The sequence below is a fragment of the Dasypus novemcinctus genome, chromosome 12, assembly GCF_030445035.2.
Source record: "Dasypus novemcinctus isolate mDasNov1 chromosome 12, mDasNov1.1.hap2, whole genome shotgun sequence".
Classification (NCBI taxonomy): Eukaryota; Metazoa; Chordata; class Mammalia; order Cingulata; family Dasypodidae; genus Dasypus; species Dasypus novemcinctus.
In genome coordinates, this window is record NC_080684.1 from 3,106,253 (window position 1) to 3,132,693 (window position 26,441).

Consider the following 26,441-nt stretch of genomic DNA (forward strand, 5'->3'; position numbering starts at 1 on the left):
ATGTGTGGATGGAAAGGGCATATGAGGGGGGAAACATGGTTAAAAAGTACAGTGCTCAAGACATAATCAAGGTCCAGAAAGTCACAGTGCTTTCCAGCAGGGCAGAAGTTACACTTTCACAGTTACTATGTAAAATGAGCATTTATAATGTTGGACGGTAGAGCTGAAGTTACATCTTTACAGTAATTACTAAGGCATCTATTGATACAAAGGTGGTCAAGCACTTCACAGATCAGATTATTTTTAGAGTTTCTGGGAGAGAAGTCTATGCATGTATTTTATTTATCAGTCATGTACTCACAGTTTTTTCTCAAGACTTGCTGTATAACTATTAAGAAATGAAATGGAATTCCGGGAGTGGGAGAGTTTAGGTGGGAGGTGCAGAGGGGCCAAGGAGTGTAGGTTCACTTTTCTGGTCCTCCCCTTTTATTGAGTTTGGAGGAGCATATCAGCTGACTTGAGGAGAGCCTAGGAAGAGAGAAGAGGCAAATCTGGTGAGAGAGCCCTGGGATAGCAAACTCCCATTAGCCCTGGCATAGGAAACTTGGTCTGGGAGAAGGTGGACTCAGAAAATTAACTAGACCCCTTGTAGCACACTTAAGGGAGAGGGACAGTAGGATGTGTTTTGCAGGCTTCCAATAGCATATTTAGGGTTCCTGGCAAGGGGTGGGTGCTCTCTCAAGAAATTAAGAGTCATTATTTTCTCAGGTGAGTTGGTTCACCAGGGACCCATTTAAATTTCCTGCAGGAGCCCTCATGCAGCCTTCCTGCTGCGTTGGGAGAGAGGAAAGTGAGGAAGGGAGAAAGGGGAAGGTCAGACTCCTATGCAGTTTATTCAATTGCAAAGAGGATTCTTTGCCTGAGGCCTTGTCTGGTCTTTTTTGTTGGTTTGTTTTCTTGTTTTTTCTTCCTCTTTATCCTTCCCACCACCCCTTTTTCTTTTTCTTTTTTCTCCCTTCTCTTTTTCTTGCTCTTTTTTTTCTCTCTATCTTTTTCCTTTTTTCCTTTTTTCTTTTTTTAATATTAGTGCTGCAGGCAACATTTCTTATTTGCTGTGCTTCCTCATCCTCAATTTTCTCTTTTCTATGTGTACAGATTTTGGTTACCAATGCTTTCCCCTTTCCTTTACATCATTCTCTCCTCCATCATTTACTGTTTCTCTTACATTCCACCTCTCTCTGTTTAACCCCCAATATTTCTGACTTTTTATCTCTAATATCTCTAATCAGTTTTCTATTATTTATTCGCTCTTTATATTATTGTCCTCTCTTTTCTTTTTCCCTCTCTCCTGACCACACTGACCTTTTAACTCATAGTATATTCCTCCCCATATTCAGTTTAATATCTCATTATGGGTACTCCACTTTTTTATGGTTATAACTATACACAGCTTACATAAGTTCTATATCCATTCTCCTAGACCTCAAATGGTTCTTCTGTTAACATTCACTATCAATACTACTATTATATTTTTCTTTCTTACCCCTTTTGCTTTCTCTGGACCTAATATTTTCCTTCAAAGGACCTTAGCCAAGAAAAAGGAAATATAATAATAAGAAAAAAGTTACAAAGAGAAGACTTAACATGCACACATAAACAAATAATTAAACCCCAAGACTAGATGAAGAAGAAAATCAACATAATAAACCCAACAAAAAAAAATGATGACCAGAGAGCAACAAAAAACTACAGACCATACCAATAATCAGGAAAACATGGCCCAATCCAATGAACAAACTAAAAGCCAGGAAGAGAAGTGGAGCATTGAACAAGTAATTAAAGCTCTCAAAACATGTATCATGGACCAATTCAATGACATGAAGAAAGAGATTAAGCATATTAAGAAAATACTTGGAGAGCAAACAGAAAAAACTGTGATCAAGCACAAAAAGATCACAGAGATGAGGAGGATCAATAGCACAATCCAAGAAATAAAAAATACACTCTCAGCAAATAAGAGCAGATATGAAGAGGCAGAGGAAAGAATTAGTGATGTGGAAGACAGTACATCTGAAATCAAACAGATAGTAGAATTAATTGATAAAAAGTTAGAAAAAATCCAGCAGGGACTTAGGGAGCTGAATGATGATGCAAAACACACAAACATATGCATTATAGGCATCCTGGAAGAAGAAGAGAAGGGAAAGTGGACAGAAGGGGTGTTAGAGGAAATAATGGCTGAAAACTTCCCAAAACTATTGAGGGAGATGCATGTACATATCCAAGAAGAAGAACGCACCTCAAACAGCATAAATCCCAACAGATTGACCCCAAGACATATACTTGTCAAATTATCCAATGCACAAGACAAAGAGAGAATACTAAAAGCAGCAAGAAAAAAGAGAACCATCAAATACAAGGGAGGCTCAATAAGATTAAGTGCTGATCTCTCATCTGAAACCATGGAGGCAAGAAGGCAGTGGTATGACATAGTCAAGGTACTAAAACAAAAGAATTTCCAACCAAGAATACTCTATCCAGCAAAACTAGCCTTCAAAAATGATGGAGAGTTCAAAATATTCACAGATAAACAGAAACTAAGAGAGTATGCCAACAAGAAACCTGTCCTTCAAGAAATACTAAAGGGAGTTCTGCAGGAGGAAAGAAAAAAACAGGAGAGACAGAGTTGGAGGAGAGTGTAAGAACAACTAAAACTACAAAAAGAGGGAAAAAATCAAACAACATAAGACAAACATAAATCCAAAGAAAATATAGCTAACATAAGTAATTCCTTGAAAGTAATAATACTAAATGTCAATGGATTAAACTCAACTGTTAAGAGACACAGATTGGAAGATTGGATAAGGAAATATGACCCATCTATATGCTGTCTACAAGTAACTCATCTTGAATTTCCTTAGGGATTTAAGGAGGTTGAAAGTGAATGATTGGAAAACAATCTTACAGGCAAACAATAATCAAAAAAGGGTAGGTGTAGCTATATTAATATCAGACAAAATAGACTTTAAATGCAAAACTGTTGTGAGAGACAAAGATGGACACTACATATTAGTGAAAGGGATAATCTTTCAAGAAGAAAGAACAATCATAAATATTTATGCCCCTAAGAAGAGCACATTCAAATATGTGAGGCAAACACTGGAGAAACTAAGTGAAGGAATAGATGCCTCTACAATTATAGTGGGGGACTTTAACACACCACTGTCACCATTGGACAGAACATATCAAAAGAGTCAATAAAGAAACAAAGACTTTGAACAATAGATTAAAAAATCTGGACCTAATAGACATATACAGAACATTACACCCAAATATAGCAGGATATATGCTTTTCTCAAGTGCACATGGATCATTCTCCAAGATAGACCACATGCTAGGCCACAAAGAAAGTCTCAATGAATTCAGAAAGATCAAAATCATACCAAATAATTTCTCTGACCACAGTGTAATGAAGCTGGAAATCTGCAAGGGCCAGAGACCCAGATTTGGCACCAAGATATGGCAGTTAAACAACACACTCTTAGAAAAACAGTGGGTCAAGGAGGAAATCTCAATAGAAATCAATAACTACCTTGAAACTAATGAAAATGATAACACAAACTATCCAAACTTATGGGATGCAGCAAAAGCTGTACTGAGAGGGAAATTCATAACCATAAATTCATACATCAAAAAAGAAGAAAGAGCTAAAATTGAAGAACTAACTGAACAATTGGAGGAAATAGTAAAAAAAAAAAAAAGCAAACTAATCCCAAAGAAAAAAGAAAGAAAAAGAACAAAGATCACAGCAGAACTAAATTAAATAGAAATAGGAAAGCACTTAAAAAAATAAACAAAAAAAAGAGCTGGTTCTTTGAGATCAATAAAATTGGCAAACCCTTAGATAGACTAACAAAGAGAAAAAGAGAGAAGATGCAAATACACAAAATAAGAAATGAGAAGGGTGATATCACCACAGACCCCAATGAAATAAAGACTATCATAGGAGGATACTTTGAAAAACTGTATTCCAACAAGAAAGAAAAGAAGATTTAAAGGAAATGGGTAAATTCCTAGAAACACATAAGCAGCCTACATTAACAAAAGAAGAAATCAATGATCTTGACAAACCAATCACAAGTAAAGATATAGAATCAGTCATTAAAAACCTCCCAACTAAGAAGAGCCCTGGACCAGATGGCTTCACTGGTGAATTCTACCAAACATTCTGGAAAGAACTAACACCAATCGTGTTAAACTCTTTGAAAAAACTGAAACAGAAGGAACATTGCCTAACTTATTCTATGGTGCCAACATTGCCCTAATACCAAAGCCAAACAAAGACACCACAAAAAAGGAAAATTAGAGACCAATCTCTCTAATGACCTTGATGCAAAAACCCTCAACAAAATACTTGCTAAATGTATTCAACAACACATTAAATAAATTATACATCACAACCAAGTGGGCTTCATTCCTGGTATGCAAGCATGGTTCAACATAAGAAAATTAATTAATGTAATACACCACATAAAGAGATTGAAGGAAAAAAATCACATGATTACATCCTTAGATGCAGAAAAAGCATTTGACAAAATACAGCACACTTTGTTGATAAAAACACTGCAAAAGATAGGAATAGAAGGACACTTTTGAACATAATAAATGGTATATATGAAAAACCCACAGCTACCATCATTTACAATGGTGAAATCCTAAAATATTCCCCTCTAAGATCAGGAACAAGACAAGGATGCCACTATCACCCCTTCTGTTTAACCTTGTGTTGGAAGTAATTGCTCAAGCACTGAGGCAAGACCCAGATATAAAAGGAATTCAAATAGGAAAGGAAGAAGTCAAAATTTCACTATTTGCAGGTGACATGATCCTATATATAGAAAACCCTGAGAAATCTACAACAGAGCTTCTAAAATTTATAAATGAGTTCAGTAAAGTTGCAGGGTATAATATCAATGCACAAAAATTGGTAGTATTTCTGTACACTGATGATGAGCAACCTGAGGAAGAAATCAAGAAACAAATACTTTTACAATAGTAAATAAAAAAATCAAATATCTAGGAATAAATTTAACCAAAGATGTAAAAGACTTATACACAGAAAACTGCACAAAACTGTTCAAGGAAATCAAAGAAGACCTAAACAATGGAAGAATATTCCCTGTTCATGAATAGGAAGATGAAATGTTATTAAGATGTCTATCCTACCAAAACTGATCAACAGATTCAAAGCAATCCCAATAAAAATCAACACAGAATAATGAACTGGAAAAACTAATGATGAAATTTATTTGGAAAGGAAAGAGGCCCTGAATAGCCAAAGACATATTGAAAAAGAAAAATGAAATTGGAGGACTCACACTACCTGACTACAAAACATACTATAAAGCTACAGTAGTGAAAATGGCATGGAATGGCACAAGGATAGACACACTGACCAATGGAATGAATTGAGAGTTCTGATATAGATCTTCATATATACAGTCATCTGATATTTGACAAGGCCACCAAGCCCACTCAATGGAAGAGAATGGCCTCTTCAACAAATGGTGCCTAGAGAATTGGATATCCATATGTAAAAGAAGGAAAGACGATTACCATCTCACAACTTAAACAAAAATCTCACAACTTAAACAAAAAAACCAAAAAACAAAAATTACCTAAATGTAAGACCCATGACCATAAAGACCTTGGAAAACAATGTAGGGAAGCATCTTCAGGACCTTGTAATAAGAAATGGCATCAAGCAGCAAAAGAGATAAATGGGACTTCCTCAAAATTAAAGGCTTTTGCACCTCTAAGGAATTTGTCATGAAAGTGAAAAGAGAGCCTACACAATGGGAGAAAATATTTGGTAACCATATATCTGATAGGAAACATATCCTGCATATATAAAGAATTCCTATATCTTGAAAAGAAAAAGACAACACATTTAAAAAATGGGAAAATGATTTGAACAGATGCTTCTCTAAAGAAGAAATACAAATGGCTGAAAAGCACATGAAAAAAAATGCTCAAAATCCCTGGCTGTTAGGGTAATGCAAATCAAAACTACAATGAGATACCATCTTACTCCCATAAGACTGGCAGTTATCAAAAAAGCAGAAGACTACAAGTGCTGGAGAGGATGTGGAGGAAGGGGGACACTCATCCACTGCTTGTGGGAATGCAGAAGGATCCAGCCATTCTGGAGGACTGGTGGTTTCTCAAAGAGTTAGCTATAGATGTGCCATATGACCCAGCAATTCCACTGCCAGATCTGAAAATAAGGACCAATATATGTACCAATATATGTACACCAATGTTCATAGCAGCATTATACACTATTGCCAAAAGTTGGAATCAACCCAAATGCCCATCAATGGATGAATGGATAAATAAAATGTGGTATATACATACAATGAAATACTACTCAGCTATAAGAAGGAATACAGAACAAACACATGTGATTACACAGATGAATCTTAAGGACCTTATGTTAAGTGAAGCAAGCCAGGCATTGAAGGACAAATACTACATGACCTCAATGATATGAAATAAGCAAACCAATCTGTCTTAGAATGCTAAAGACTGGAAGACAGGTTTAAAGGTATCTGGGGAGGGAGAGGAAGGTTGCGAGCTGGTGCCTACATGGGTGAAGTCTATGATAAGCTGGAGGTAAGTATTTGTACAGGGAAAGGATAAAATGGGGGCATAGGGATACCTTTGGGTGGGGCTTTGTGGGCTTGAGGGGGGCTAGGATTGGGAGGATGGGTCAGATGACCCAAGGAATTGGGGGCAGAGCTGGGGGGATCCGTTGAATATGGGAGAATGTCAGGTAAATGGTTGAAACTAAACTGTTGAGAAAATTCTTTAGAAAATATAAGGAAGGATCACGTGTTTAAGGTGCTTAAGGGGGGACATCTGGTACAGGGGCAAGCTTTTAGGGAGTATGTGAGTGATCATTTTGTCATAGCATGTTATGTCATTGGGTGGAGACCCATACAATGAATGTGAAGGTGTACCCACATCCTGGGGAGACCTGATGTCCCCAAAGAGAGGGAATTGTGTCTCTCGAGGGGATTACTGGCTCCCGATTAGTTAGGGCAGTCTACTGTGTCAAACCGTCAGCATTATTGCAGTATCTGTAAATCTAGTTCCTCAAGTAGTGAAGAATGAGTGTCACAGTATGCCCTGAGGGGAGGGGGAGGTATAGCATGGATGGAAGCAGGGAACTGGGGGGCAATGGAAGTGCTCCACAAGATCATGCAATGATGGGACATGTCAACTTACATCTAAAGTGTAAAAAAGTCTATAAACTAAAATGTAAACCATAATATAAAATATAAGGAAACAAAATTTAGAAATCTGTACAGTCTAAAATATAAAAAATAATGTAAACCAAAATGGAACCATGTTTGATAGCTTTGTTTCAAAATTTGTACATCAGCTGCAGCAAATATAACATGAACATGTAAAGAGGTTATTGCTGGGGAAAGGGGAAAAGGGTTTGATGTTTGATATCTGCGAGTCCCCTATATTGTGCATGTGAATTACTGTGATCTAAAACTTTTTTGAAGACAAAATTAAAAATTAGAAACAAGGATGTAAACTCTGAGAAAGAAATGAAAGTGCCTTGCCACTGTATGTACAGGGCAACACCTATCACAGTGATGAAAGGCAAAATGTTAGAAACAAAGCTTTATAATATTTTTCATTTCATTAATACACCAATTTATTTTTATTTTAGTATTTCTAAATTACTATGTATTCTTTTTCTTAACTTTAAGCCCATCACTGTATTTCAATTTCCTATTAATTGAATTTGGCAATATTATAGGATTCATTGTTGAAGAACTATGACAGGGGAGGAACTCTGATGTGGGATGTTATTGATGGGGGGCACATGGGGAGGGAGTTCTCCAGGGCATGTATATAGGGAACATAAATATGTTAGGATATATTTTTATAGTAGTTACAGTTACAAACGTCAACTGAGGGAGTGCTGAGTTCCCACCCAGGGGAGCTCTGTCACATTCCCCAATGGAACAACAATAATCCTCTGAGTGCAATGGCATAGATCAATGAGGAAGGATGGTCCAATAATGAGCCCTTGATACTGATGACTATGCTTAGGAGCCTGTGTGCCTGAAATATGAACTAGGTCTAGAGCTGTAGGGTGCCTAAGATTTGCCTCCTGAGAGCCTCCATGTTGGTCAAATGTGGCCAATCTCTAAGCCAAACTCAGTATGTAAACGCATTACCTTCCCTTCAATATGGGACATGACTCCTGGGGATGAGCCTCCCTGGCACTGAGGGATTACTACCAATCACTAACTGGAGAAGCAACAATAAAGAGACCTCAAATAAAGGGGTCAACTCAGGCCAGCAGAATATCTCAGCCTACATGTTTGAGCAAATGTTAAAAACTGCTCTTTGACCTTGAATAAAAGGAGGAAATGGCAAAGACAAATGAGTTGATATGGCTAAGAGTCTTCCAAAAAGATCCAGAAGGTCATCAGAGGGGTTGTGTTTATGCACACCTCAGCAGGAACCCAGAAAAAGTCACAGTAGATACAACCCTAGGTACTGGTTCTCCTGAAGGCTATGGAGATCCACAGGGTATGTAGTCATGGCAGATGGATTTTGGAGCTCTGTGCTGTCAGAGGGCCCTACTTTGGAATTTGTGCTCCTGAGTGTGATGGAGCTGGATTCAGATGTCACTTTTCTACACATGCCTCTTCTGTCACTTTTACTGAAACTGTGGCTTGTGCTAGGGATGGTCCATACTCAGGAGACTTGAATCTCTGGACTGCCCATGTGCCAGCTGGGCTCTGAGCCTCAGCAGAGTGGCAATTCCTACTCTCTGGTTTGTTGGTCTTGCCCCGGTCAGCTAAGAGAGAGATGAAGATGGTCAGCCACCACACCAGGGAAACAAGAGTGCCTATAACTGTAAGCAGAGGAAATGTATCCATCATCCATGTGGAATCTAAACCCCCTCTGATCTGGAGGTGGAGAGGACATCATCATCCCAGTGTCCACAGACTGGAGGAATAAAATATGGACTAGAGAGGACTTACTGATATTTTACTACAAAACTCTTGTGACGAGTAATAGAAATTTTAGCATTGAGGTGGAGAAAGTGACCACAGTAGTTGCTGAGGGCAGGGAGAGGGTAGAAGAGATGTGATGTGGGGACATTTTTGGGATTTTGAGTTGTCCTTAATGATATTGCAGGGCCAGATGCTGGACTTTGTATATCCTGCCATAACCCACTGTATGTACTGGGGGAGAATGTGAACTACAGTGTAAACTATTATCTGTGTAGTACAGCAGTGCCCCAAAATGTGTTCTCTGAGTGTGATGAGTATGCCGCAATGATGAGAGAGGTTGTTGTTGTGGGAGGAGTGGGGGTGGGGTGGGTGGGTTATACAGGAACCTCATATTTTTTAGTGTAACTTTTTTTGTGATGTATATATCTTCAAAAATTACAATTTACAAAAATGATGCGGTGAGGGTGGGGAGTGGGATATATGGGAACCTTTTATGTTTTTTGTTTTTTTATATTTTTTAATGTAACATTCCTTGTGATCTATTAACTTTAATTTAAAAAAAGAAAAAAACCAATGAAATGTTTCTGTGACTAGAAAGGGAAAGAATTGAAGGAGATGTGGAGAAAATGCAAAGCCATATATGCTATAGTGAGAGACAAAAGCAGCATAAGACAAAGTGAAATAGAAAAATGACAGAAGTTCTATATTTTCAGTAGTGCCTTTAAATGTAAACAGATGCTGGATATTATATACCCTGCCATAGCCCACTGAATGTACTGGGGGAGAGTGTAATCTACAATGTAAACTATAATCCTTGCGGTACAGCAGTGTTCCAAAAGGTATCCACCAAATACAATGAATGTGTCACAATGATGAAAGAGGTTGTTGATGTGGAAGGATTGGAGTGGGGTTTGGGGTATATGGGAACCTCTTATATATTTTTTGTGATCTATGTATTTTTTAAAAGGCAATTAAAAAATTTAAAAATGTAAATGGAATAAACTCCAGTCAAATGGAAGAGATTGGCAAAAGGTATTAAAAAGAATATACAAAATATATCTTCTCTGCAAGAGATTTATCTTACATTAAAAATACAAATAGGTTGAGGGTGAAATATGGGAAAAAATAAATACCATACAAGTAGTAACCAAAAGAGAGCTGAGATGGCTATGTTAATATAGGACAAAGTAGTCTTTAAATCAAAGATATATATGAGGGACAAAGATGGTAATTACATAATGACAAAGGGAAAAACTCAGTAGGAAAGTGTAACAATTATAAATATATATGCACCTAAATGCAGAACCCAAAAATATATTAAGCAAATCTGACAGATTTGAAGGGAAAATCAAAAATTCTACATTAATAGTAGGAGACTTTAACACACTACTCTCAATAAGATGTAGAACATCTAGTGGGGAGATCAATAAGGAAGTATAGGACTTAAGTATATTTAAGTATAGATTCATCCAACTAGACCTAATGGACATATATAGAACACTGTACCTGACAAAAACAAAGCCCATATTTTTCTCAGGTATGCATGGATTGTTCTCCAAGGTAGATAATGTATTGGGTCACAAAACAAGTCTCAATAAATTTAAAAATATTGAAATCAAACCTCGTGTATTCTCCAACCACAATGGAATGAAGTTAGAAATAACTAATGAGAGAAAAGGGGAAAATTCACAGATATGTGGATATTAATCAATATAATCTAAAACAACAAATAGTATAAAGAGGAAACCAGAAGCATAATTGGAATATATCTTGATCTGAGTAAAAATGAAAATACTACATATCAAAACTTTTGGGATGCAGTAAAGGCAGGGCTAAGAGGGAAATTTAAAGTTCTAGATGCTAATATTAATGTTGAATAAAGAGTTCAAATCAAAGATAACATCAAAACTGTAAGAACATGAAGAGCAAACTAAACCAATAGCAAGCAGAAGGAAGGAAATAACAAAGAGCAGAGATAAATGAAAAAGAAAATAAGAAAATAGAGCATTAACAAAACCATAAAGATCAATAAAATTGACAAACATTTAGCTAGACTGAAAAAGAAGAAAAGAGAGAGGATAAAAATAAAGAAAATCAGAAATGAAAAGGGGGATATTATTACCATCCTTACTGAAATAAAAAAGAGCGGTAAGTGGACTCTATGAACAAATGTCTTAGTTTGTCACAAGCTCCTGATGCAAAATAACAGAAATGGTTTGGCTTTATAATTAGAATTTTATTTAGGGTAAAAATTTACAATTCTGAGGCCATGAAATGTCCAAATCAAGATATTGGCAGAGTTGCTTTCTCACCAGTGTTACCTACTGGTGATACTGGGGACCTTCCATGTGGCAAAGCAAGATGATTGCCATTTTCTCTCAAGGTCCCTGCCTTCCCTTACAGAATCTACCATCTCCTGAGCTCAGCTGTGGACAAGCAGTCATAGGATTTTTCTCTTCCAGGGCTTCATCTGCAGTCTTGGCTGCAGATGCAGGGAAATTCTTCCCAATTTCACCTGTGGGCTATCAGGCATATGGCTCTTCTCTTCAGGCTTGAACTATTCTGTGGGCTAATCCTCATGGGGTATGGTGCATAGATTTTGGCTTCTAATGATCTTTAAGTCCTTTCTCACATGGCAGGATCAAACATGGCATCTTCCATTTTCTCTTTGTCTTAATTTACATAAGGCCTAGCAAGACGGTAGAATCCCAAACTGTGTCATGCTTCATTGATGTAGTACAATCAAAAGGACCCCATGTCCAAGAAAGGGATTAGTTCAAAAACGTAATCTTTTACTTTTTGTAGTCACAAGATGTATGACAATGAATTATATAACCTAAATGAAAAAGAAAAATTCTTAGTACTTAACCTACATTGACTGAAGAAATAGATCACAACAAACCAATGTCTAATAAAAAGATTGTAACCATAATCAAAATGTCCCTCCCACCAACACCATTTGAAAGCTATACTGTATTTAATTGAATAAAATGTGGTATGAGAGGGATCAAACAAAGTATGTCTCCCAGAAACCCCTCAAAATGCTCCCACCAAAGAATAGTTAAGGACTACATGGCTTCACCAGAGAATTTTAACAAATATTCAAAGAAGACTTAAGTTTAATTTTGCTCAAACTCTTCAAAAAAAAAAAAAAAAAAAGGAAGAGGAAGGAAAACTACTTTGAGGCCAGCATTACTTTCATAGTAAATCCAGATAAAGATACTACAAGAAAAGAAAACTAAAGACCAAAATATCCTTAATTTAGAAGTAAAAATTCTCAACAAAATACTAGAAAACTGATTCCAGCAGCATATTAAAAGAATTATACATGATGATCAAGTGGTAATTATCCCTGATATGCAATTGTTTCAACATGAGAAAAGTCAATTAATGTTACCTACCAAGTAAAAGAATGAAAGAAGATAACCACATGATCATTTCAATAAATACAGAAAAGGCATTTGACAAAATATAGCACCCTTTTTTGATAAACACTTAGAACACTAGGAATAGAAGGAAACTTCCTCCACATGAAAAAGGGCATATATAAAAAGCCCACAGGTAATATCACTTAATGGGGAAAGACTGAAAGCCTTTCATCTAAGATCAGGAATAAGACAAGTACTCTGTATTCCCTGTTATTCGACATTGTAATGAAAGTTTTCACCAGAGCAATGAGGCAAGAAAAAGAAATAAAGACATCCAAATTGGAAAGGAAAAAAGTAAAACTTCCCCTTTTTGCACATTTTATCATCCTATATGTAAGAAAATCAAGAAAAATCTACAATTTCCTAGAAATAATAAATGAATTCAGTAGATTGGCAGGTGCCAAGAGAAAAACCTAAAATCAGCAGTGCTTCTATACACAAACAGTGAACGATTGAAAGTGAAGAAAAAAATCCATTCACAGTGACAAATTAAAAAATTAAAAGTAAAAGAATAAATTTAACCAAGCATATAAAGGACTTGTAAAGAATACTAAAAAAATTGCTAAAGGAACTTTTAAAAGATCAAATAAATAGAAGGATATCACATGTTGATGGGTTGGTATCACATCCTGATGTCAATACTACCCAAAGCAATTTATAGATTCAATGCATTCCCAATTAAAATTCAAAAGTTCCTTTGCAGAAATGGAGAAGAAAACCATAAAATTTATAAGGATATATAATAGGACCTGAGTAGCTAAAGCTACCTTGAAAAAGAAGACTGAAGTTGGAGGACTCACACTTCCCAATTTAAAAAGTTATAACAAAGTCAAAGTAATCAAAGAGCAGGGTAATGTCATGATGACAGACATAGAGAAAAATGGCATAGAACTGAGATCTCAGAATTCAACCCTTACATTTCTGACCAAATAATTATTGACAAAGTGGGAAAGACCTCTCAATCTGGAAATAATTGTCTTTTCAGCAAATGGTTCTGGGAAAAGTGGACCACCATGAGTAAAAAATAGATAGACCTTTATCTCACACCTATATACAAAAATAAACTCAAAATTGTAGGATTCCATTTATATAACATAATTATAAAGGTGAAATTAGATTAGTAGTTATGTAGGGCTGTGGAAGGATAGAGGGATTGTGAGGTGAGTGCTAAGGGGTGTGGAGTTTTTGTTTTTTGTTTTTAAAGATTTATTTATTTCTCTCCCCTACCCCCCAGTTGTCTGCTCTGTGTCCATTTGCTGCATGTTCTTCTTTTGTCCTCTTCTGTTGTCAGCAGCATGGGAATCTTTTTGTTGCATCACCTTGCTGTGTCAGCTCTCTGTGTGCAGGGCCATTCTTGGGCAGGCTGAACTTTCTTTCACACTGGGTGACTCTCCTTATGGGGCACACTCTTTGCATGTGGGGCTCTCCTATGTGGGGGACACCCCTGCATGGCACAGCACTCCTTGCACACATAAGCACTACACATGAGCCAGCTCCACACTGGTCAAGAAGGCCTGGGGTTTGAACCGCAGACCTCCAATGTGGTAGATGGATGCCCCATTTACTGGGCCAAGTCCACTTCCCTTTTCTTTTTGGATTAATGACATTTTAAAAAAAAACCTTTTGGTGATGAAGGCACAACACTGTATTATACAAAGATCCAGTGATTATATTCTTAGGAGAGATTTTATGGTATGTGAATATATCTCAATAAAACTGCTTTAAAATAAATAAACATTTAAGAATAGCCAGAAATGGCAGCTAGGGAAATATAGAGAGATTGAGAGGTGATGAATTTTTTGTCTCTGTTTTGTTTATTATTATTGAAATAATGAAGATGTTCTAATAATGAAGTGATGAATACAGTACTATGTGATCATGCCAAATACCACTGACTGTATATTTTGGATGGGTTGAATGCTTTACTAATATGTATCAATAAAACTGACTCTTTATAAAACTTAGCAGTAAGGTTTCCATATTTGCATGCTCTGGATCTAAATTTTTAAATAATTAATGTCAAAGACAGGATTTCCAAATGATGAACATCATAATGACATTGCCCATGGGCATGTTGGATTTTGGAGTCTATTAGATATTTGATTGTTAACAAGATGATTTTCAGTGCATTTTGCCTGAGTACTTCCTACTGGTCATTAGTGATGGTTGCTGGGAATAATCTGGACTTCTGCATGGCACAGTGAACTACTGTGTGCATGATTCCCACATGCAGTGATAAATATTCTAGTCACTGAGATGAAGTATTGTTTCCTCTGAGATTAGGAACAAAGTGGCCACATTTGTTCCTCTTCAGATTTTAAATTTTGACCCAGGAAAGGAAACCAGGGAATTATATTCATTTATGTAGGGAAGACTCCAAAATCACAAAACTCACACATTCTCCTATCCCCAAATCTGTGACATTCCACTGTTGCTATCCATAAAATCAGCCACTAGATACCCAATCATTTGCCCAAACACCTCAAACAATATTCCTCAGAGAAACAAAATTACTCATGCACACAACCTCATCAATCTCTGAATAAATGATTTCCCATGATGTTTCATTCAATGTACTCTCCTGCATGAATTTTCTGAAAAACTTTCAAGGGTTTTCGTTCTCTAATAAAGACTCTCCCTCTTATTTCATGTTTTTGTGGTTATTCTTATACTGCGTTTTCTTTAGTACACTAACGTTTATGTTTGATTGAATGTTACTACAGTGATTACATACTATTTCACTCTTGTGGAGTTCACTCATTTAATTTAAAGGATAAATTAGGAATGAAGGCAATCCCACTCTGAGTACATGTACAGAATTTCTTATATGTGATTTTACGGATTAGCTTAACAGAGTGGTAGATGAGGCTTTTCCAATTCCATTATATTTACATTATGAGTTCTTTCACATGGTATATAATCTAACAATCTACTAAGGGCTTTGCTACATAGATGACATGCATAATAATTTTTGTCAGCATAAAGATCCTTAGATTATCTGAAGTAGTACAGATGACTATAGTTACTTCTGAACTGATTAAAAACATAGGAGAGACAATCAGCAAGATGGTGGCAGAGTAAGTAGTTCCTAGTCAGCTTGTGCTACAAGGTAGTTAGTAGTCAACCAGTTACCTGAAACACCTGTTTGAGGGCTCCAGGAGACCACAAAAGCATCCTGCAACATCCTTGGAAGAATGGAAGGAGGAGACTGTCCATCTGCAGAGAAGATTCCTAAGTAGAGCACTCCACACTTTGGAGGCCAGTTCCCATTATCCACTGGTGGCACAAGTTACCTTGAGAGCTACTCTGTGTATGACTGGAATTCGAAGCTCTACTTCCCAAAAATGGGAGGAAGAGACTGTTGGACACCAATTTAAGCTACTGATTAGTAAATTTAGTGGGTTAAAGTATAATCCTAAGAACAGCTAAAATTTGGACCAGTCACCATTTAACTCTGCCCCCAGCATAATGGGAAGAGGGGTGGACTGAAAATCAGAGAGCTGGTAGGGACAGGCTTCTTTCCATCCAAATCAGACTGTAGCTCTAGCCTAAGCCCCACTCCCAACTATGGCAGGAAGGAGGTAGGGGTATTGCTTCTGCCTCCCTGGGAAAATACAGGCCATACCATGGAGGCTTGTGATCACCATACTGCAGCAGCACATGCCACTTCAGAATCTGTTCTGTGGCTGGGATTGGAAGTTCCATTTCCCGAAGACAGGGGAGGTAGAGACAGATGGCCACTGACCTCAGTTAGTAAAATCTGTTGGCTAAAGTATAACCCTAAGAGCAGCTTAAGTTTGAAACTGTCCAAGTCAGAAAGAGGTCAGTAGATGCCATTTTGACTCTACCCATGGCAGCAGGGGAAGCTGGACTGATTGAAAATCAGTGATGGCTAGGGATTGGCATCTTTCCACTCAGATCAGTCTGCAGCCATAGCCTAGGTTTCAGCCCCACCTCTAGCAGGAAGGAAGCTGCAAAGACCTGCACCATCCTCTCCAGGTAACTGCAGGTACATTCAGCTGGCACAGATTGAATAGTTGGAAGACTACTGGGGCAATTGTGGCCATTTTGGACTCACACCTGCACTTCCACCCCCACCCCAGGGAGAAGATGAAAGGGTGTGAAGCTTCCTCAGTCCCTCGGGGCAACTACAGGCTAGGCCTGTACAACTTGGTTTATTACACATGGCTGTAGCCCTGTATTTACCCCTGGCAAAGGAGAAAGGTGGAATAAGCTTCATTGATCCCTAGGGCAATGTGTGCAGTTTGAGCCTCTACAAATTACAGCACCAACTATATTCTTGCCTCCTACTACACAACCAGTAAGGAAGAACAGGCAAGAAAACCCTAAACTAAAGATAGAAACTGCACCCTAAATAAATACATCTAATAAGCCAGATGCCAAGACAGCAATAAAAATTTACAATCCATACCAAGAAAAAGGAAGATATATCACAGATGAAGGAACGAGCCTCCAGACGACATAAAGGAGTTGAGACAACTAATCATAGATGTTCAAACAAAACTCCTGAATAAATTCAATGAGATGGTTAAAGAGATTAAAGATTTTAAGAAGACACTGGATGAGCACAAAGAAGAATTTGAATGCATACAAAGAAAAAGAGCACATCTTATACGAATGAAAGTACCAGTAAATGAAATTAAAAATACATTGGAATCGTGTAACAGATTTGAGGAAGCAGAAAAAGGATTGATGAGCAGGAAAAAATGGCCTTTGAAAGTGAACATACAAAAGAACAGATGAAGAAAAGAATGGAAAAAAATAAACAAAATCCAGGGAAGTAAATGACAGCAAGAGACATGCAAACATATGTGTCATGGGTGTCCCAGAAGAGAAGGGAAAAGGGGCAGGAGTATTTGAAGAAATAAAGGTAGAAAATTTCCCAAACCTATTGAAGGATATAGATATCCATGTCCAAGAAGCATGATATACTCCCATACAAATAAATCCAAAAAGACCAACTCCAAGACCCATACTCATCAGAATGTCAAATGCCAAAGACAGAGAGAGAATTAGAAAAGCAATGCATAACATATAAGGGATACCCAGTAAGATCAGTATGGATTTCTCATTAGAAACCATGAAGGCAAGAAGACAGTGATATGATATATTTGAGATACTGCAAGAGAAAAATTTCCAGTCAAGAATCATATTCAGTGAGACTGTCTTTCAAAAATGAGGATAAGTTTAGAATATTCACAGATAAGCAGAATCTGAGTTTGTAACAAGAGACAAAATTTCAGGAAATACTAAAGAGTATGCTACAGTCTGAAAAGACAGGAGAGAAGCTTGGAAGACAGTCTAGAAATTAAGATTATGTCAGTAAAAGTAACTAAAAGTCTCAAAAGAGTGGTGAAAGTGAAATATGACAGATAAAACACAAAGGTTAAAATGGGTGAAATAAGAACTGCCTTTAGAGTAATAACATAGAAGATTAATGGATTAAACTCCCCAATCAAAAGACACCAACTGGAGGAATAGATAAGAAAATATGAGCCACATATATGCTGTTTTCCAGAGACTCACCTTAGACCCAAGGATACCAATAGTTTGAAAGTGAAATACTGGAAAAAGTTACTCCATGCATGCAGTAATCAAAAAAAAAAAAAATAGGAGTAGCTGTACATATATCAGTTGAAATAGACTTTAAAAGACACTAGTAACGTGCAATCTGATGAAGAAGTCAGGAAAGAAAATTCCATTTGCAATAGTGACTACAAGAATCAAATATTTAGGAATAAACTTAACCAACAATGTAGGACACTCACATTCAGAAAAGTACAATGCATTGTTAAAATATATTTTAAAAGACCTATATAATTGGAAGAGCATTCCATGTTCCCAGACAGGAAGGCCAAATATAACTGAGATGTCAACTCTACCCAAATTGATATAGAGTCAATGTATCACAATAAAATTCCAACAGCATTTTAAAAATAAATAGAATATATGATTATCAAATTTGTTTGGAGGGATAAGTGGTCCCACATGCCAGAAACAACTTAAAAAGGAAAAGTGAAGTTGGAGGACTATCATTTCCACACTTTAAATCATATTACCTAACTACAGTGGTGAAAACAATATGGTACTGGCATAAAGACACATACACCAATGGAACTGATTTGATGATTCAGAAACAGACCCTCACATCTATGAGCAAATGCTTTTTGCATAAAGACACATACACCAATGGAACTGATTTGATGATTCAGAAACAGACCCTCACATCTATGAGCAAATGCTTTTTGATGCTTATCAAACTCATCCAGCTTGAGCAGAACAGTTCATTCAAAAATGGTGCTGAGAGAACTGGATATCCATAGCCAAAAGAAAGGAGGAGGACCCTATCTCACACCTTATACAGAAATTAACTCAAAATGGATTGAAAACCTAAATATAAAAGAACCATGGAGCTACTAGAAGAAAATGTAGGAAAAATTATCAAGACCTGGTGGTAGGTGGTGGATCCTTAAAGACAAGAGGAGGACTGAGATGAACTACTGATGCTTAATGTATGTAGAATTTTTAAATAACTTTACTGTAGAATTGTGAAAATGTATAGAGTTGATGTTAACACATTAGAGTCAATAACAGCTGGTTTGTAATGGGAATGTAACTGGAAAGTGTAGTCTAGGGATGTACATGTCAGTTGAAAGAAATCTAGAGAATAAACTAGGGACTGGATAACAGTAAACCCAGAGGTGGATGAGAATTGTTGATCTTACAGATGCAAGAGTGTCCTTTGTGAGTGAAATCAGAAGTGTATCACAATTACAGGTTGGTGGGAATGTGGTGAAGCATGGGAAAAATATAACTGGAATGACATATGGGCTGTGGTTAACAGCAATACTGTAATATTCATTCATCTATGCCAGAGAAGTATTGTGCTGATGGGGGAGTATGGAAAAAGTGTGTCACATGTACACTATGGACCATGGTTAGTGGTAATAATCTGATGATATTATTTCATAATCTGTAATAAATGTTCCACCATGGTGTGGTATGTTGATAGAGGGGTATTGTATGGGAATCTTGCACATGTGCATGACTGTTTTGTAAGTTCACAATTTCTATAATAAAAATATATCTAAAAAATAATAATCAGGAAGATTAGGGAGAAAATATGCCAAATGTAAGATATGGACCATAGTAGTAAGATTTTGTTGATATTCTTTCATAATTTGTAACAAATGTCTCAAAAGAAAGCAATGTGTTGGTGGTGGGTTGATATATGAGAGCTCTGTATGATGTTATGATGTTGTATGTTTCACATGTTTGCTTTGTAAGTTCACAATGCTTACTATACACTTACTGTTTATGTATGTTAATATATAAATTATATAAAAATAACAATAGGGTCAAGTTGGGGGAAAATCCAACAGATGTAAGATAAAAAAAGAAAGGGGAGGAGATATGGCTCAATGTGGTTGAGCAACTGTTTCCCACATGGGAAGTCCCAGGTTTGGTCTCCAGTGCCTCCTTAAAAACAAGCAAACAAATGAAAAACACAACTTATGGGAGCCAATGTGACTCAGTGGTTGAGCACCAGCTTCCCACATATGAGGTCCAGGGTTCAATCCCTGGCCCTGCTACCTAAAAAAAAAAAAAAAACAACAGTGTTTATTCACTCTTAGTTTTCTGGTGTATTTTAGGTTAAATATATGGCTGAAGTCTCTTTCATTTTCAAAACATTTATAGTATGAGTTGTTTCATTTAAAGTCAGAATATTGCCTGGTGGCTTTCCCAAATTCTTAACATTCATAGGAATTCTCTCCAGTTTGAGTAATTTCCTGTGGCCTAAGGCTAGAAAAATTAAGGTTTTCACATATATATGATATTATGGTTTTTATCCAGCGTGAATTCTCTCATGTTGCTGGAGGGCAGAATTACAAGTGAAAGGTTTCCCACACAGACAACATTTATGAGGTTTCTATACAATGTGAGTTCTCTCATGTCTTTTAAGATTAAAATATTGACTGAAGGCTTTCCCACATAAATGACACTTATAGGACTTCTCTCCAGTGTGAGTTCTTCCATGTCTTTGAAGACAAGAATGTCGACTGAAAGCTTTCCCACATAGATGACATTCATGGGGTTTCTCTCCAGTGTGAGTTCTTTCATGTTGTTTAACAGAAGAGCGATAAGAGTAGCCTTTCCCACAAATACGACATTTATAGGGTTTCTCTCCAGTGTGAGTTTTCTTATGTTCTTTAAGATTACTACATTGAATGAAGGCTTTCCCACATAGGTGACATTCAAAGGGTTTTTCTCCAGTGTGAGTTCTCTCATGTCTTTGAAGACAGGAAGGTTGCTTGAAAGCTTTCCCACATAGATGACATATATGAGTTTTCTCTCCAGTGTGAGTTCTCACATGTTGTTTAAGAGATGAGCGATGAGAGAAGCCTTTCCCACAAATATGGCATTCATAGGGTTTCTCTCCAGTGTGAGTTCTCTGATGTTGTTTAAGATAAGAATATCGACTAAAGGCTTTCCCACATAGATGACATTCATGGGGTTTCTCTCCAGTGGGAGTTCCTTTGTATTGTCTGAGGTCAGAGTTTTGCATACAGTTTTTAGCACTTTGGTAGCATTTATATGCTTTATTTCTAGGTTGAGCCCGCTTATTTTGCTTAAAAGATGAATGGTCATTGAGGACTGTTGCAAGTGGTTTCCTGAAATAGGATTTCTTTCTCAGGTGAATTAATGCATGCTGGGTCACTGTGGATGTTTGAGTAGAATCTTCTTCCAAATAATTACATTTAAATGAATTCTTTTGGATGTGAGATTTCTGCTGTAGGGAATTAGATGAGAGATTGTAAAACATTTGTCCATATACATGAATTTCTTTATTTCCTTACATATGAAATCTAAATTACTCCACTAATGATAGTCTCCAATTAAAATATTTACCATGTTCATTTCATGTACATATTATTCTACTCCACAGACACAGATTTTCTCTATTATAACAATCTAATGCAGAGGTATCTAATCACTTTTGAGCTTCATGGCAATTAAAAAAGATTGTATACGTGAAGCCTGTCTATGCTATTCATTTTATATATGAGCTCAGGTTAGAGTTTGTGTTTAGGTAAATTTCTACCTAAATTCAAACAATCACAGATTTTTGCTGGACTAGCACTTATTCCCAACATTAATTATGATTTCACGACTTTACTGAATTCCTAATTTATTCCATTCCATGGTGGTTTACTAGGATTCACAAAATTAAGCTTACCAATGACATGATTTTAGGAGTGTCTTTCCTACAGGTAGGTTGGTTGAATATTATTTCTAACATTTCCCATACCTTAAAGGTACTTTTGCTCCCTGTAGTAATTGAAAGAAAAACAGAATAAATTGTTAGAGTAGCATTAGGTGGATGAAAATTTCAAAAAGTTCTAAGTATCCCTTTTAGTATATTTCCAACATTCACTATTAGCTGGGAAAGAATATCCAATTAATAAATACTCCAAGCACTAGAAAACATTATAGGACATAACAATCAGAAAAGATTTTCAATCATATAATATGAGAAAAAGAAGCTGGGATGTCAGGAAGGTAAAAAAGAGGGAATAATCTTCCAGGAGAAAGATCATTATGTGAAAGTTTAATTGCAATAACAAATGAATATCCCTTTCCCAATGTCAGTGACATTTGAACAAAGCTTGAGAAGCATATGGAATAAATACATGAAACTAAAATTTCCCCAGTATCATCTGTTACACTGAAGAAATCTTAACTCATGTAAGGAAACCTGAAGAAATCATAACTCACTTAAGGAATCCTGAATTTAATATATTCAAGTACATACTCACTATAACATGAGACCCCTTATCCTGGTCCTTAGAGCTCACCTGGACTCTGGTATTGAGGAAATTCTATTCCTTCTCTCCACACTTCTTCTTGTTCCAACTGGGAAATCACATTTGATTTGCAGGCTTGATGTCCTGTTTATATGAAAGACAGTTACCTGGATTTTGAGTTGTGAGAGTAACAGAGCATGATCATGATGTACATGGCAGGTTACCAAAGAGTAAGGTAGGCACTGAAGGTGAGCAATGGACCAATAACTTGAACCCAGATCATAGAAAATATTTCAACAGAAATTTTAATTCTTGACCTTTTGCCCATTTCAATCAGGAGCACTTTTTGTTGCTATCCATACACTAGTACAGAGACTGCACAATCATCTGTATTCTAAAAGAGGAGAAATTTATGTTACCACAGTGACTGAATATTATGTTAAAAAGTAGCCCAATAATTGGTGTATACTCAGGAGACCTGAATCTCTGAACTGTCCATGTGATGGCCATGCTCTAGGCCTCAGCAGACTTGCAGCTCCTACCCTCTGGTTTCTTGGACTTATCCTGGCCAGCTGACAGGGAGGTGAAGAGGATCAACCACCACACCAGGGAGCCAAGAGTGCCTACAGCTGCAAGCAGGAGAATTGCATCCATCATCCATGTGGAATCTAAACCCCCTCTTGATGTAGAGGGGGACTGGACATAGCCATCCCAGGTCCACAAGATGGAGGAATAGAGTATGGATTAGAGTGGACTTACTGGTGTTCTGCTGGGGAAATATTGTGATTAGTAAGGGAAGAAATTGTAGTAGTGATGTGGAGAGGGTGGCCACGGTGGCTGGTGATGGTCGGGAGAGGGAAGAAGAGATATGGTGTGGGAGTATTTTCAGGATTTGGAGTTGTCCTAGGTGGTGCTGCAGGGACAGATGCTCGACGTTGTGTGTCCTGTCATGGCCCACTGGCTGGACTGGGGCAGAGTGTGGACTACAATGTGGACCACTGTCCATGTGCAGCAGCGGTTCTCCAGAATGTATTCACCAGGTGCAGTGGATGTCCCACATTGATGGAAGAGTTCGTTGATGTGGGAGGGGTGGCATGGGTGGGGTGGGGGTATATAGGGGCCTCATATTTTTTAATGTAACATTTAAAAGAAAATAAAGAAAAAGAAAAAAAGTAACCTAATAAACATAAATTCCACCAGAATGATCTAAATCCTGTGTGGAAAAGGGTATATGCAATGATTTTACTACTGTGTTCTGAAGCATCAGCATAGCTCTTGGAGAAGGATATTTATTTCACCACAGTCAATTATTCATTCAAAAAGTATTCATTGAGTTTCCAGTACAACCATGAGTGTTGTTAATTGAGATTCAAGAAAGACATTAAATTGCGATCAAGAAGATTAAATTCTATTGGGGTGAAGTAGATGTAAATAAAAAATAAAGAAACAAATTCATTTAGGCAGTTTTATGTTTTAAAACACAATACAAATCTATTAAAATTATTATATAAAAATATAAGAGGAAATAAAGATTATACAATATAGAGAAGCTGATTTAGATAAATGAGCAAATAAGTAAATGGAAGATTATTTATAATAACTATATAGGTAGATATGTTAGATTGATTGTAGATAGATGAGACAGACAAAGATAGTAGATAAATTTGAGTCTCACCAACTGAGACCAGGTTTTTGAAATTCTCCAGCATCACTTCTCTGAACAGCTTTCTCTGGGATGTGTCTAGCAGGTCCCACTCTTCCTGGGTGAATTCTATAGCCACATCCTTAATGTTCACTAACTCCTAAAACATTACAGAAATATGTGTTCACACTGGCTATCTTTACCAATGTCCTGAGTGTGATGTACAAAATAAAAGCACTAACGAAGCAGAGACTGTGTATATATATCTCAAAATGCTTATGGAGTTCTAGTTACATCATCAATGCTGAACTGCCATCTGCCTTTCAGAGGCACTCACAGACACACACATACTCTGCATACATAACACCCCATTGTAAAAGAAAATCATAATACATGGGGTATGATATACACCTGGAAATTTCTCAATAAACTTGTAATTATGCCTTTTTGCTGCTGATTGTAAAAGTTTCATTTAAGCATTCATAACTAAATCAATTTTTCCCAACAACTTTAAGTAAATTTAAAGACTTTTGTAAGCCAAGAGATATCTACGATATGTCATTTAAAAAAATAAGTATGGTTAGATTATCCACCATATATCCACCTATATGGACGAATTCATTTTCCTCTCATTTATAAAATCATTTAAAAAGATGTTATGCACTTTGACAAATACAATAAGTGTGAATTGCTTTCTATCTAAATTCAATTCACAGGACTATTATTCATTAAAATGGCAGGGAACCTTGAAGAAATATCCAGAATTATGCAAAACTGAATAGGTTTCACACAGAAATCAGGATCAGTAATGCCTGCTTTCCTCAGTGCAACATATCTCAGGTATCCATTATAGTGTATTGATAGAGATGTCAGGGTCACAAGCCAGGGACTCCTGAAACAGTTGTACTGATACATGGCCTTAGACCGACCATTCCCGTGGGAGGAGGCAACCCAATCTCAACTTCTTCTGGGACCTACAAATAGCAGTTTTCATTGTCTCTCTTTTATCTTCATCTCATCTGTCTGGGAAAGATGAAAAGAATCTTATTCATTGCTTCTGGTCTCTCCAAACCTTTAAAAATTTTCACAGAGACTTAAATTTTATTCTACCTATTATACAGCTCCTGAATCCACAGTTACAATGAAGGAAAGAATAATTCCTGTACTTTGCATCCATTTATAAAATTTGAATAAATTTGATTTAGAAAACTAAAGATGGGAAATTTGAACAATAGTGGTATAGGTAATTTTAGTTTTCTTTTAAATAAATTTCAAAGTGTGCATTACATCAAAACTTCAAGAAAATTAAAATTTGGGGAAAATATGCCTACCCCAACACCCCAGGACCAATAATGTTGGATTGACTGAATGTACCAGCTGAAAACCCAGCTTCCCTTCTGATTGTAAACTTCTGTTCTTATTCATTTCTATCACCTCTACTCGCCACATGCCATGGCCAATCTCAGGTACTAACATTATTCATGAACTCATTATTTATCCAATGAGCCCAAGGGTTTGTTAAGAAAAAGAAAACATCTCTAATATTTTCAGAGAATACACAGCCCTTATGGAAGTTGGAACCCAATCTTGTAATAGTTGGAAGGAGATTACTCACTGGTCAGTCCCCAACTTAACATAATTACTAAAAAGTCCTGTATAAACTTAATTTAAGCTCAGATCCTTGAAAAGCTCCTGTATACACTCAGAATAGCTACATCAATAGGAGAAACCTTCACATCTGTTGGCAATTTCAGTTAAAAAAGAATCACCTACTCACCTGTGATTGCATTGTCAATACCTTAGCCGACATATATCTTCCTCTGGATTTTTACTCACAACCAGACAGGCAAAGGTGAGCAAAGCTGAGAATGGAGAAAGAAGCCTTAAGACTCAAGTCTTGATCACAATTTTTAGATCCACTGATAATGAATGACAAACCCTTCCCTGGGAGTATCCCCAGCCAAATCAAAAATAGGAACATGAAGAGTGCTCCAAGAGAAATAAGGGAGGATTCTTCTTTCCCAGGGACAAGAGGCTGGAGGGCTTGTCTTCGCTGGCTAATAATGATGATATGATTACCTTTAATATACAGATAAGAACAGGAAAATCTATGAATTGTATTTATTAATTAGCTCATGATGTTCAGAGACTTTCAATTCATCAATGATTCCAGAACACAGAAATCCCTGACCAAAATCGCATCTGGAATTAGGTCCTCACCACAAGAGGAAGCAGATTGGAATTTCTCAGTTATAATTATTCTTGGATTTTGTACTAACATTGCTTCTCTCACATGCATTTCCATCTTCTGAACTCTCATTCCCTTCCTGCTCTACCATGAACCTGAACTTCTGGATACATTTGTTCTAAATCATCTTGGTTCTTCTACATGTGATGGCTAACAATGAAACCCCCTCAACACTGAGTTCTACATCTCACCCCAGATATGTGGAAATAAACTAAGAAACTTAAGTACTTATATTATTATGGGGTTGTTCAGAGCTAAGGTTAACTTAGCCATTTGTACTAGGAGGAAAAGGACTGCATTCAGTAT

General features: G+C 36.8%; 1 protein-coding gene across 6 annotated transcripts in view; it reads right to left on the minus strand.

Annotated features, from left to right (window-relative positions):
- Positions 1 to 317: 317 nt before the first annotated feature.
- Positions 318 to 26,441, minus strand: part of LOC101415912 (zinc finger protein 596-like) — a 64,486-nt gene continuing 38,362 nt past the window's right edge. For 2 of the 6 annotated variants that reach the window (XR_011650194.1, XR_011650195.1), the window contains 6 exons: positions 25,665 to 25,749; positions 23,921 to 24,047; positions 22,297 to 22,389; positions 21,678 to 21,769; positions 17,966 to 21,230; positions 11,206 to 11,826 (listed from right to left, as the gene is read on the minus strand). Coding sequence is in view for 4 of the 6 variants with exons in the window: in XM_058307762.2 (XP_058163745.1) it covers positions 20,370 to 21,230; positions 21,678 to 21,769; positions 22,297 to 22,389; positions 23,921 to 24,047; positions 25,665 to 25,697 (1,206 nt within the window). In the remaining 2 variants the exon portion in view is untranslated. Of the gene's footprint in view, positions 469 to 11,205; positions 21,231 to 21,677; positions 21,770 to 22,296; positions 22,390 to 23,920; positions 24,048 to 25,664; positions 25,750 to 26,441 lie in introns of those variants that run through there. The other 4 variants (XM_004484301.5, XM_004484300.5, XM_071218754.1 and 1 more) reach the window with 3 other exon arrangements.